General features: G+C 37.5%; 1 protein-coding gene across 1 annotated transcript; it reads left to right on the top strand.

Moving 5' to 3' along the window:
• Positions 1-957: 957 nt before the first annotated feature.
• Positions 958-13739, top strand: LOC117466363 (uncharacterized). The gene is made up of 20 exons (XM_034109571.1): positions 958-984; positions 1953-2030; positions 2257-2350; positions 4697-4829; positions 5587-5714; positions 6457-6530; positions 6937-7107; positions 7238-7431; positions 7639-7757; positions 7911-8011; positions 8489-8635; positions 9352-9518; positions 10214-10347; positions 10962-11092; positions 11875-12039; positions 12280-12479; positions 12820-12953; positions 13373-13484; positions 13621-13681; positions 13713-13739. Exons 1-20 carry the CDS (start codon positions 958-960, stop codon positions 13737-13739), a joined length of 2397 nt encoding a protein of 798 aa, XP_033965462.1.
• The last annotated feature ends 33 nt before the right edge of the window (positions 13740-13772 follow it).

Here is a 13772-nt window from a genome sequence, read left to right as displayed (position 1 = left end):
AAATCTGATTAAAGTAAAAAAAGAATTCTCAAATCTTGAATCTAATCTTGTGTGAATTAAGCAATTGTGATGGTATTTCTTTTTACATTTCAAACTTTAGTTTAAAAAAAAAAAATTGGTCAGTTTTTCTTGGCTTTCTTCATTTGTTTTCTCAAAGTCATACGATGTGCAGCTTTATGCGAATACACTGCATTGTTTTGTTTATTTTCCCTGTGGATCCCCTACATAACAGGTGTACCCCTGGAGACCATCCTCAACAACATTGTACTGACTGAGTGTATTGTGATGCTTAGTTGCTCTGTCCCCTTTAAACCAATGCTCTTGCTTGTATAACATACATATCAAAAGTTTTGTAACATTACATATTCACACATTCATCTTTCCTCTATTAATCACTTTTCTAACCTAAACCCAGAAGTCTTACCCTGAAGAGGAACTGACACATTATACTGCAGGTCAAACACAGGAAAAGCTCAACAAATATGTGATCAACATTTTTTTAAACATTTGTACACAGAAATGTGTATTATTAGACATGTAAGACTATACGCTTTTATGTTCAAAGGAATCAAGTAGGTTGATCCAAATTGGCTTAATTCTATATCTTTTTTAAAACATCTTTCATAAGCTTTAGTAATAAATTATGTCAGATACGCTATGATTAGCTTAAAATAGAATGACATTATAGGGCACCTTGAGAACAGATATGACCGTGTTCCCTGAAGTCAGGTGCCATACTGTGTAGTCACGCCCCTCTTCAGATTTACCTTTTCACACACACAGGTTGAGCTAGTCACATAAGCAGCAGGCAACAACAGAGGTGAAGGTTGTTTATCCTGTGCAGAAATCGCTGGGTCATTCTTTTTGTCTTTAATTTTTGGGGTTTTGAGCGTGATTTCCTCTTTTACTTTGAATCGTCTGATGGAAAGGGCATCCTGCTAGGGGCCAGCTCGCGCCATGTCCTTCGTTATCCTGCGCTCTACAGTCAGATAACACATCGTTTTCAACAGTAAAGAGGACACACGCAAGCAGGTAAGACTCATACTTTAAAAACATTTAACAGTGACTTATTTTATATTGTCAATTATTAACGCATTTTCATGACGTGATTTATGCATGTGGATTTGTGAGAAACTTTATTTGTGTTCACGTTCAGTTTACTACTAGGCTATATCAAAGTATGACACGAAATAAGATCAATTGAATTATGCACGTGTCGTATAGCCTTCATATTATAAGACTAGTATGTTACTGATACCTTCAATGTCGACTTTATAGCTGACACATTGATTTTAAAACAGGGTCCAGGGAAATGCATTTTTTTAATTCTTTGAGCACAATAGGAACTTAGTTCATGATAACTTCAACATTTTAAGTCCCGCCTGAAGACCCACCTCTTTTCCCTCACTTTCGAGTCAGTTTAAGCTATGTTTTTATCGATTTTTATGCTTTTATTTTCTGTCCATAGCATTTATGTTCCTTTTATCTATTCTTTTGTGCCTTTTATATATTATTGTTGTTTGCTGTGAAGCACTTCGGTAAACCCTCTGTTTTTAATAATGTGCTATATAAATAAAGTGGATTGGATCAAATACAAATAAATCGTTAAAGCCGAATTAAACAATTAGGCGACGAATCGAGTCAAATTGTTCAACAATTCAGATAATCATTTAATCATAGAAATGACTCAAACTGAAAATGTTCATAAGAAATACATAAATTGCTATCTAAAAAAAAAAAATGTATTTCAGCTTTTCTCAGTTTTTTATCACAGTAACCTGAATATCTTTAGATTTACGACTGATTAAACAAAACATTTACCTATACATATCACCTTGGACTTTGAGAAACAGGGATGGACATGTGTCAATATTTTTACATTTTATAGATAATTTAAAACAGAAAATAAATGCATAGATTGATCATTCTCATATGTTTGTTTTTGTTACTAGCCTCCCCTCCTGATGGCCTTTTTACGGCAGCTGAAGCTTCTCCTCTGGAAGAATTGGCTCGCAGCCATCAGACAGCCAGTAAGTGACTTCCAAGAGCTGGGCAATTCTATTTCTATACAAGCACATGGATTCTTAAGAAGGATTTGGGGGAATAAATCACATACAGCACCTTTTAATGAAGGGATACTCCATATTTCAGGATTAATGAACTATTTATCCCTTAAAATATTCAGTTTATATATAAACAATGTATATGACCTCTTTATTAACTGATATTGCTGTTTTATCATATCCTGTGTTACAGCTATGGTCCCTGACTCTGGTCGCCTGGCCTCTGATCATCTTCATCATCATTGCTGTGACACGCAACCAGTTCCCTCCAGTTCAAAAAGATATATGTAAGTACAACACCGCACGGGTATACAAAAGTGCTTTGATTTAGATCCATGTTAGTGACATGTAAAGATGTAATTAAATAGTGCTACAAATACATATCTTCACAAAGACAAGTCTAACTGTTATGCAATCTGCAATCTGACTGAAAACAGAATAAAGTAACTACTGGATAAGAGACACAGCTGGTAATTCTGTACTTACAAATTATTGTTTGTTTCCATATCAGCAATTTTTTTCAACAAATTACAGGAAAGATTTGTTGGCTGCTATCTCTTAACTTCATAGAGAGCAAGATCTTAAAGTGGCAGACACAAGGGAAAGATCCAATTGGCTGTTGATTAATGGAAGCTTTCATCACCAAATAATGACTTGACCGAGGCAGCAGGGTGTTTGTATATTGTTTAAAATCACTTGGCCATTCCGATTCCTCAATGAAGGCAAATAAAAGGAAAGTTTAACTCAATATACCTGCACTGTTGACATGGTATTTGCACTCCTTTGTTATTTAACCCCAGAGGAAAGAAAGTACATTAATCTTTCTACAATAATGCGGGTAAAGGTTATTCAGGAGGGAGCGTTACACAAGTATATTTTTCTGCTATTGTTGTGCCAGATATGATGGCAGATGAAACCCAAGTATGGGGTTACAGAGGGAGGGGCTGACACTCAAACCAGGTGGTTTGGAAAAAAACATACCACAAGATTTTAGAAACATACCTAAAGCCTTTTTAATTCCAGTAAGCCTGGTTCTTTAACAAATAAGCTGCGTCTTTCAGAAAGAACATTTAAAACTGCGTCAGCATTATTTTAAGAGAACGTCATCCTCCTATGCACCTGTCAGCATGGGATAATGGGCACATTGTGATGCGTTATATACAGCATCAGAAAAATGTACATTGTACCCATCTTACTCTGGCAGAAACTTTAACCAGTTAACCCTCCTACCTTTGTTTGTCCGGTCTTTTTTCATGGATCAGATTCTGTGGATGCAGGGATTGCTGTGTAACTTAATAACTTTTCAGTGAAACGAACAATAGGACCTACTCTACCCTTTTAAGTGCTGTTTATTGTGTCGTTGCTTTTGTATAAGACCACTCCCAAAGCAAGCAACAAAACATATTCAGTGACCAATCATACTGAATGACCAGCAGTAACCTTGATTCAGGTAGTATAGGGTTGCAATTTAGTCTGGAATCACACAGTTTCTCACAGAACTATTGAGTGTTATCAAATTATTCCTTGTTATGAACTATTTTCCATGAGATGGCCCCTGTTGTATTATGAGAGGTGCTGAAATAAGCGTTAAAGACTAATGATAAACTGCTGAAAACAAAATATACACACATCTTTTGTTGCTTTTTTTGACAGTTGAAAACAATGTTCAATGCTGAAATGTAACATTGGCACCCTGCTTGATTTGAGTTTCATAGTGTTTATCATAAACCACAAACCTCAACCCATTATCAGATTTGCACTACTTGAAGTGCCGTTATGTCAATGGATATGAAATGTTACCTTAACTCAAGTACCGACTTTTATACTCCTTGTTACCTTTTGTTTTGTTACTTCCCATTGTAAAGCGTCCTTGGGTTTCGTGAAAGGCGCTATTGTTTGTCTTCACGAGTCACTGTTTTTGCTCTAGATATCATAAACATCAATTATATGTCAACGCTGTTTGCTCTGCATATTCTTTAGAGAGTTTTGTTTTTGGGTCAAGTACCTTTCTGAGAAATGATACTTAATACCATAGCAGTACTATACCATGCAGTCAGTCTAGTCGTATGTCTTTGTTCTAAATGTAAGCAATGGCTAAGATTGTTTCCTGAAAATAAATGGTGTGTTAATTCATTGGCAGTGATTCAGAAAATGGAAAATAGTTCAAGCTCAAGATCTTGTGGGGAGAAATACGTCAAATAGAAATGAACAACCAATTGGGCAAATGTAATTCTTTCTTTTTTTTAATGAAGCGCTCAAACAAAGCGCTCAGTATGTTCACAATGCACAGCTTTCCTTTGGACCTGCCTATTAACACCACATCAAACATTTTTATAAGGTTGATTACATATATCTACCCCTTCATATAGTAAATAATACGGCATAAATTGAATGGAGTATTTAAGCTAGTAATCTACCTGTAACCCACTTCTTTGAATTCAAAAGCACTTTGAATTGCCTTGTGTTGAAAAGTGCTATATAAATAAACTTGCCTTGCCTTGCCTTGCCTTGCCTTACTTCGGATAGTTCCAATAACAGAGTTTTGTTTGCCAAATGTACACATTTAAGGACATATCTTACTGATGTGTTCAAGCATTCTCGCTACAACTTACACTTTGTCACGTCTCCTCCAGGTTATGTGGGACCCAGAAACCTTCCCAGCGCAGGCTTCTTCCCTTTCCTGCAGACCCTCATGTGCAACACAGACAGCAACTGTCACAACACATCCCACCTGGTGGACCCAGCTGCATCAAAGTCAACTTCAAGGTATCCCCAGTAGAATAGACTGGATGAACTGGATGAACTTTTTCTGACCCATACTGCAGGAGCACCAAATGTTTATTGAAGTTGTGATTTCAGTCAGCATCACTGCATCTATACCGCCTCATAATTTCCCTCCATCTTACACATATACGTAATGTCTCTAGTGGCTCCATCCCAGGTGTCATACCATTTATTAAAAAAAAAGATGTACAGAGGGCAAGAGAGACACAAAGGAGTGACTCACCTCCGCATAGCTGCATCACACGAGATGACTAGTTAGTGTGATCATGGAAATGTACCAACAATAGATAAGGAGAAGTAAAAATTCTGAAAGAAAAACATGCTTTGATGGTATTCTAGATGAGTGATTACTTTTTAATTTAGTTTAAAACAACTCCGCCAACACATGGAGTTGCATAATCTTTAGAAAACAGGGAGCGGGTTTCTTTATGTAAGCCTGTCTATTTTGTTGTAGTTCAAGTGTTAACTAGGTAATTAGTTCCTTAGAGTTGTTTTTTCTGCCTTTGTTGAGCTCTCGTGTGCTGTCACTCAAATATATATTCCAGACACAGGAATGACGCTGGCTGGTAGAAACCAGTTTTTTGTAACCTTCGACCTCATGCTGATTGATGGTTTAAACTTTATACCCATACCAGACTAGTTACACTCACACCCACTACAGATTTTGGTTTCAAATGACATACATTTGGTTGGTTATCTTTTCATTGCCTCATGTGATCCTTTTGACTCTGTATGATAGGTCGAGGAAACAGAAGAGTTCTCCGCTGTCAACACTGATTAACGGGGATGAATTATTCAACTTCCTTCTTCCCAAGAGCGTTGCCAGTGATCCTACAGCACTGTTTGAGGTGTTAAACAACTTTTTTGGTATGTTATCCTCATTTCCATGTACCATGCTAAAAAACATTGTTCTGCTCATTTTAACAAATCAAATTCTGGGTCAAGTTATGCAAGTTATTTTCATTTTGTGTTGAGGAGCCCCATTCAGACACATGTTATTGCACAGATAACAATTTAAACACATGTTATAGAAAGACTAGCCATGCTCTGTACATCGGGAAGAAAAGACACGTTTGTTGTAGAATAAACATTGTAAAACAAACTTGAATCTGGAGAAAAGAGAAGAATAGCTGAGCTAAGAGAGTGGAAAAAGGGAAATAGCTAGCCTTTGGTTAGCCACTTTGGATTGAACAGATTATACAAACAACATAATGTGTTCATAAATGCATTTTTGATATGCTGGTAGGCAGATGAGATTTATTTATTATACCTATTATATATTTAGAGAATTCATTCAAGCTAGCAGTTTCCCTCTACTATTAGTGTTTATGCCAAGCTAAGCTAACTGTTTCCAATTAGCTTTATATTTAAGAAATACATGTATAAAAGAGGTTATAATCTGCAGGACAGCAAATAACCCTGTTTTTCAAGATACTGAACCGTTGATTTTTAGAACCACATTGTGGACTTATCTGACTTTGGTACTAAAACATTCAACTTTGTTTACTCTAGCCCATTCTACTGTTGGCTAATGTGTTTACTATGATATTAGGAATGACTGTAACTGCTATATTCACACAGTTTTTCAATGTGTATTCTTGTTTTAAAGGTTCATCTCACCAAGGAAGCTCTAATAATGCCTCTTTCATGAACTCCATGAATAACACACTTCCTGCTGATCAGGTACAAATTATTATTTGGGGAACAACACTGCTGAGAGTACAGAATGAAAAGCCTGTTCGTTCAGTCAAGTGCCACTTAACTGAAACCTTGTTCAGTCTCTTCTTTATAAACCAGTGTTAGTGGCAGTTAAGCCATTATTGACCATAAAAAGGCTCATAGGAATACCTAAAACCATTTATTTAAAATTCCACTTCCTTTTTGTATTTACCCTTGACAGAGATAAGGGATACACAAGAAACAAACAAACTGTATTTTAAACTGATAACTTGCTCAATATGATTGTTTCAATAGTTAAGCGATACAGTAGATTGTGGAACTATAAACAATGTGTTGTGAAGGTACAATCGACATTTGTGTTATAATTTTTTATTGTATGAATTTACTAATAGTAATAATCTGAATCCAGGAGAGCTTGCTCCAAATGCTGGAGTCAGTAAACCTGTTTAAGAGAGCCATCTGTTCCCTGACGCTGCCCATGATAAACACCTCGTCACCGGACAGTATCTCCTATGCTGTGGTCACTTTCTGCACTTCCAACAACACTCTTTTTGAAGTCTCGCTCAACACAATCAACCAGGTGTGTGTTCGCTTGCATTCACAATTTGTAACTTGCAAGTCTCAACTCTTTTATATATTTGTACATACAAAAAGTAAGTATTTAGGGACACTGCTGCAGTGAAGTTTGTTTCATTGACCTCTGTTTTCAGATACTGACGCAGCTGATGATGAAAGAGCCTGATGAGATCATGACGTTGGCTGGCGTGGCGGTGTTGGTGTTCGATAAGCTGCAAAGTCAGACCCCACTGTGGGAAACTCTTCTTGCCATTCCCCAGCTCCTCAATTCTGGTTCCATCGACCAAGGGCTGGACAGCGCTGAGGTCCTACTCAGCAACTTACAGGGGTAATGTACTTTCAATGACGGATTCATTCAAAATGAATCAAGGGCAGCTCTATAAAGGTGTTTATTTATTTAGTCAGTTTAGAAAAAAAGGATATAAGGATTTAAAGCAGCAGAAGGGTCAAATGTGTATGTGTCTAATCAATAGCTCTTCCAAGTGTTTTCTGCAGGTCTTGAGAATGAAATGTTTTTCCTCTGCGGTCTCTTTAGTTCTCTGCGTGTCATCGAGAGCAATTTCCCTGAAGCAGGTGCCTCACTTTCCACGGTGCATCCACTGCTTGTGGGAGGCATCAACCTCATCAACTATGCTCAAAACTGGCCTGGCAGAGGTAACGTTTCATCAGCTGTACTGAATAAACCCCATTTTTTTTTCAAAATACTTTAATGTATATAAGATGTAGGCTATGTTTGTAAATATGCAGGTAAAATGCTGATATGCCATAAGGGTGTAACATCTGAACATGTGATTTTATTTTATTTAGATGTGTCCATTCCCCTTGGAGAGATTGTCACATTGCAGAATGACACACTAAGTGAAATGGTGAAAGCTCTCTTACAAAACATCAAAATACCTCTGGACAAGGTACGTGCTGATCCCAGTCTTTAAGTTAAAGCATTTCTTTCTATATGGTATGAAAATACGAGTTGGTATCCATCCAAGAAAATGTAAAAATCTGATTTAGATGATGAGTTCTATGCATATGTTTTCACTCACATGCCTATATACTGTAATAGATTATGAAGCTACTGTACAGCCCAGTAGCCTAGCTTAGAATAAAGCAGAGGTTAACAGAGCCTAGGTCTGTTTAAAGTTAACAAAAACCCACATGCCTAGATTCTTTGTTCCATTACAGAGGCAGTTTAACCTGTAAGGATAAACTAAACTAACCATGTGCTTGCTGTAGTTTCATATTTAATGAACCAATATGAAAGGGTTTTTTCCCAGAACTATTATTTTGAAGCAACACTGTTTTACTACAGTTCTGACTCTATGTGGTAATAATGAATCCATAAACGAGTCACCACCATATAAAGACTTTAATTATCTTCCCTTCTCTAGGCTATTGGCCTGGCATTGAACAGCAGCATGGCTAGTTCGTGCCTGTGTGACAACAGTAGCAACCCGATATGGCTAACAGCAGCGTGCCGCACCGGCACCGTGGATATGCTTCTGGGTTGGATCAGCCCGGATAAGTTGGCAAAGCAGGTACGAGAGAGATAATCACAGACATCACAAATGAGTCAGCTAGTTGTTGTTTTTTCTCTCTCTTCTCTCTGTGTTGTTCTGTCATTGCTTTTAATTTGTGTTTTCAAGTGCTCCACCTTCACTTTTAATTAGATTCACCAAACATTGAATAATTAGACTAAGGGTCGCAAGCTGTTGGCCATAGCAACAAGCAACCGTGAAACCCAGGTCACACCTGGGGAACAGAACCCTTAAAAACATCCAATTAGCACTGCCACTGTTAGTGGATTTGTTTTGATGAGGTACTGTAATACCCAATCAGAAGCAGTCAGGAAACACAGTCATCCCTCTGCGTGCACGCTTCAACAGTCAGCCGGACAGCATCTACAAAGTTATGTTATTATATCAGAGCCTGGTTTATTGCTAAGTAGGATTTTGTATAATATAAGAATATGTGCTGTGTATTTGTGTTAAATTAAAGAGCCGTACAGTAGTATTTTGACCATATCATCTTGCTAATATCATTAAGAGCGCTGTTATATGTCATTTGATGTCAATTTGCCTAGGTGAATGGATATGTGAAAAAAATAGATACAACATGATATACTCTTTGATCACTGATATTTAGAGACAGGTAAAAAATATTTACAGATCAGGTAGGATTCAACTGAAATGATTTTAACGTTGCTAGCCTAATTCAGCATACCCTCTGGTAACAACCACTTTATTGTGCCCAGGCTCTCCTGGTGTGGAGTAAGCATGTTGCTCCCCACGACGTGTCTTACGCCAAAGGGCTGCTGCACAGTCTGATGGGAACGCTATCTCCAGGAGGACAGGGAGTCTCCAGCAACCCAAGGATCAGGCGTAGCGTAGAAACACAACCACAAAACATTGAGGAGGAGCTGTAAGTACAGTATAGTACATTCTCAATCACCTATAACATCCTATAGAGGTTTTCTGTTTCTCTTAAAGCTGCAACAACAACAGTATTTAGTGAATTGCATTGAAGCAATTAATAGGGCTCTCTGAATGTCACACAACTAGTCAGACAAGTGTAAGTTTCTAGGAAATGTTTATTTGAAGGCTTGAGGATTTGACTTGGGTTCAGAGACATCAAAGGTCATTCTTGTAATCTCTTGCTCCAGCTAACAGTTATGCTTCATTATCAAAATAAATGTACACAGTAGAGGAAACAATTGGTTATTTTCCTGTGAAATTGTTAGGGAGATGTGTTTTATAGATAACATTTTGGATGTTGAAAGCTATTTTTATACCAATTCTTTAACATTTGTTGTACAATTTGTTTCAGCAAATGTAACCTTTTTAGTTTAATATATTATACCTAGAAAATACTAGCTGTAACCTTCTTGTGTTGTTTCTTTACTCTGTCTTTCTCACTCGCTGAAGTTAGCTAAACAAAGTCTACCATATACATTTGACTATAGTATGACTATATAAATATGAATATTTAGCTGTAGAAAAAGCTTAAATGTAAGCTATAACAGAGCCCTGCAGCTATCATCTGATCAGATATATACATCTGCTGTCCACTGTAACATGAATAGTTTGTACTTTATTTTGAGTCTGGTGTTTCGGCAGGTTTTTGGGAGTCGGTCAAGTGGTGTTGGAGATTATAAAAAGTGTGCCAGAGCTGGATATGGTTCTCCAGAGCATCCTCGGAACAGGCTTCCAGTCCATGAATTTTGCGTCACTGTCCCTTGAAAATGTAGAAGGTAAGACTTGAAAACATCAGTGAAGTCTCAGTTAAACATCCTGATGTCTACATGCAAACTTAGACATCTTTTTTTGACTGTAACACATGTACAGTACTACAGTTCAGTAGTTCAGTTCAATGAGGACGTATGACTTATTTTTCCACTGACTGCCACATTCACTTTTGTTTCCTCCCCCTGAAGTATTTGTACTGTAAAACCAGAGGTGAATGGAACAAGTTCACTCCCTTTCTCAGGGGAATAATGAAAGAACCAAAGTAGGAGTAACCAAGCGGGAAACAGACGCAAACACACACACACACACACACACACACACACACACACACACACACACACACACACACACACACACACACACACACACACACACACACACACACACACACACACACACACACACACACACACACACACACACACACACACACACACACACACACACACACACACACACACACATTTTATTTTATAAAACACAATCCCCCTGGGTTGTATTGTGTGACAAATTGGTTGACATAACAGTTTCCAAACATGGATTTATTTGTTCTTGTTATAAATGTAGTTTTGTTTGATAGCATATCACTTAATAATGATGATCTCTTTCTGACTTTCAGAAATCATAGCCAATGTCATGAAAGATGCAGATAAACTCCAGATGGCTTATCTGGCGATCCTACAGGACCAGACCGAGGCAAGCGCTTGGATTGCTCAAGTCGTGGACAGTGTGATGAAAGTGATCATGAAGGTATGCTCGTAGTATTTTAACTAACCATACAGCTTTGCCTTTTTTTCTCTTGATTAATAAAGAACCACGGTGTTATTGTTGTAGTTTTAGGCCTCAACGCTTCATTACAGCTTAGTGGCTAGCTGCTTGACTCGAGGCAGAAAGACATAGAGGATTGCACATTGTCGAAGTTGCACAAGCAAACAGGCAGGTTGTAATCGATATTTAAGGAAACGGTTACCTTTTAGTTTCACTTCTCAGTAAATTCCCTTACATAGTTTGGTTAAAATGGGCTTGGTTTCAAAGTTAGCCTATCATCCATCCTTACTATGGCATTTGCCACTTGATTGACGTACAGGTAAGCCAGTCTGAGTTGTATTGTGCCATACAGGTTCATGCAGTTATGAGGGGGCCTCACCTCCTCATCTGAAGCACAAAGGCGGCGCACTATTATGCACTTACGCTCGCGATACAGATTGGGCAGGGGCGGCCCTGTCGGTAGATCTTTTGGGCTTGGTCATTTTAAAAGTAGCTCCCAAGCTGAAAAAGTGTGGGCACCCCTGGTCTATCTGATCCCTCATGTTATTTCCCAAGAAAACGTTGAGCAACCTTGCATTGTTCAAAAAGCTTTGTTATGCAGGTATGTGCAGGAAGCCTAGGGTGACGTACTGAACACCTGTCTGATTAATTTCTCTAGTATCATATAAGGACCTTGACTTCTGGGGATGTTTGATGTTTTTGTTTATTGTATAGAAAATCAATGACGGTAATTAATTGGTGTTTTTTTGCTTCTGTTTGACTAGATTCTCTCATCTGAGTCTTTACAATGTGAGGATGTGTTTGGACCCTTGGAATGGCTCTTAAAGTCAGAGAGCATAAAGACAGAGGTGTGGAGATCAATGATCTGTCAGAACAGCTCCGCCTTACAGGAAGCGCTCCTGCTGGATTGGCTGCCGTTGGTTCAGAAGGTAAACGTTACTCAACTACATTAAAAGATGTAAAAAAAAAACAACTATGTTTTTTACTTTATTTATTGTGTTGTTTTAAAGCAAATTACTATCATTTTGGCTTTTCTGCATTGTTGAAATTAACTAAATGTACCTAATCAGTTAAAATGAAAGTCAGTCTTACGTTAACACACATTCATATTTAATGTCACGCAGGTATACCTTTAGATTAACAACTTGTTTTATGTTATCTTTCTACAGGCGCAAGACTTGTACGGTGTCCTCACAGGCCAAACACACTACAACGTGTCACTTCCCATGATTCTCTCTGAATGGCACAGGTTGTACAACAACAGTCTGCAGCTCGGTGTGCTTTTCGACAGACTGGCCACAGTGCTGGGTGGAGCGTACTGGATGCCAGACAACAGCACTCCTGATGTTACGGGAATTCTTCAACAAAGGTCTTGTGAACGTGTTGATTATATAGCCTCAGGGTTCCATGGTGCTCTGCATATCTGTTTTTAAGTTTAAGAGATGATTGGCAATAGAATGTCAAATATTATTATCTTGTTATAAACATGTTTTTATTCGAACTCTGATAATCAATGTAACTCAAAAGATTTTAGTGCCTGTCTTCCTGTGAAGGTTATTGATTTAAGTTGGATAAAAGCTATGCAAATAGTCCATTTCACTTTGTTAAGTGGAGAAAAAAATAAATAAAAGGTGAATAGGAGTATCAATTTCATAATATCAGTTATCATTTCACTGTCTAAACATTGTTGTGATTTGCTTTGCTTGTAGTGCTTTCTCTATCATGGTGAATGTTGGAGAAAATATTGAGAAGAGTCAACTGTGGCCCGATGTAAAGGACTATCTTCACATGCTCTACTGGATTTCTAACTACAGGCCTGGACTCACAACTCAACCACCAAACTGTGAGTACAATTTCTTCTTTTCTATTTTTCTTTTTCTTTATCCAACTTCTTTTCATACTTTTTTTCCCTTCTTTGTAATAATCGTCACCTACACACATTTTTGTCTGTGAATTCTTTATATTCTCCTTGTATACAGCAATTAAAAATCAATTGAAAGTTTAAATTGTGAATTAACATATTTCCAGTAAACGTTTGACAAAACATAAATGGCCAATTTGGCTTTATTAGTGTTTTTATTTAAATTGGTCTTGTGCACATTGATTAATAGAGAATGCCAATAGGCCTAGTATATATTATAGTATATATTTCTCCAAATTCAATTTAAGTGCGAAAGTAGTTTATGATAAACTAAGTGAGTATTCAATAAAAAAATCCAACCAATTTAAGTACATATGTACTTTTTTTACCCTCCCTTTAAGGTTCAATGAGCAATTACGGGGCCCTTCAATGTGATACTGGTTTGAAATGGCCTCAGTTTGTTCAAACACTGACTCGGAATCTGATGTCACCAAACCAAGATGTTCTGGTGAAGTAAGTTATTTTGTCCTTGTTATTTTCAATACATTATGTATTTTTGTATGTGGAGATGATGCAGGTAATGCACTGCAGATGCTATAAAATAGGATTTTCTGACATGTTTTCTTGTACTCTTCTCTTTTCTTTTTAGTTTTCTAAAAGGAACAGTGAATCTGTTGCAGCATGTATACGGGGACACCTATACAAATCTGGCAGGATCATTTTTGAAACAAGAAATCATAGGTGGAGATGCGCTCTCTGCCTACCTGACAAACCTGCTGGAAAACCTGGACGTTTTTGTCA

Source organism: Pseudochaenichthys georgianus, chromosome 21 (genome assembly GCF_902827115.2).
Source record: "Pseudochaenichthys georgianus chromosome 21, fPseGeo1.2, whole genome shotgun sequence".
Taxonomy (NCBI): domain Eukaryota; kingdom Metazoa; phylum Chordata; class Actinopteri; order Perciformes; family Channichthyidae; genus Pseudochaenichthys; species Pseudochaenichthys georgianus.
Note: the sequence above shows the minus strand (reverse complement) of the source record. Positions and strands in the feature narration are given on the sequence as shown.

Excerpts from the sequence above, each read along its gene's own strand:
- LOC117466363 (XM_034109571.1), top strand. The coding sequence starts at position 958 with ATGTCCTTCGTTATCCTGCGCTCTACA. Across the intron at positions 6,531-6,936 it reads ACACACTTCCTGCTGATCAG|GAGAGCTTGCTCCAAATGCT; the intron begins GTACAAATTATT and ends ATCTGAATCCAG. Across the intron at positions 12,954-13,372 it reads CACAACTCAACCACCAAACT|GTTCAATGAGCAATTACGGG; the intron begins GTGAGTACAATT and ends CCTCCCTTTAAG.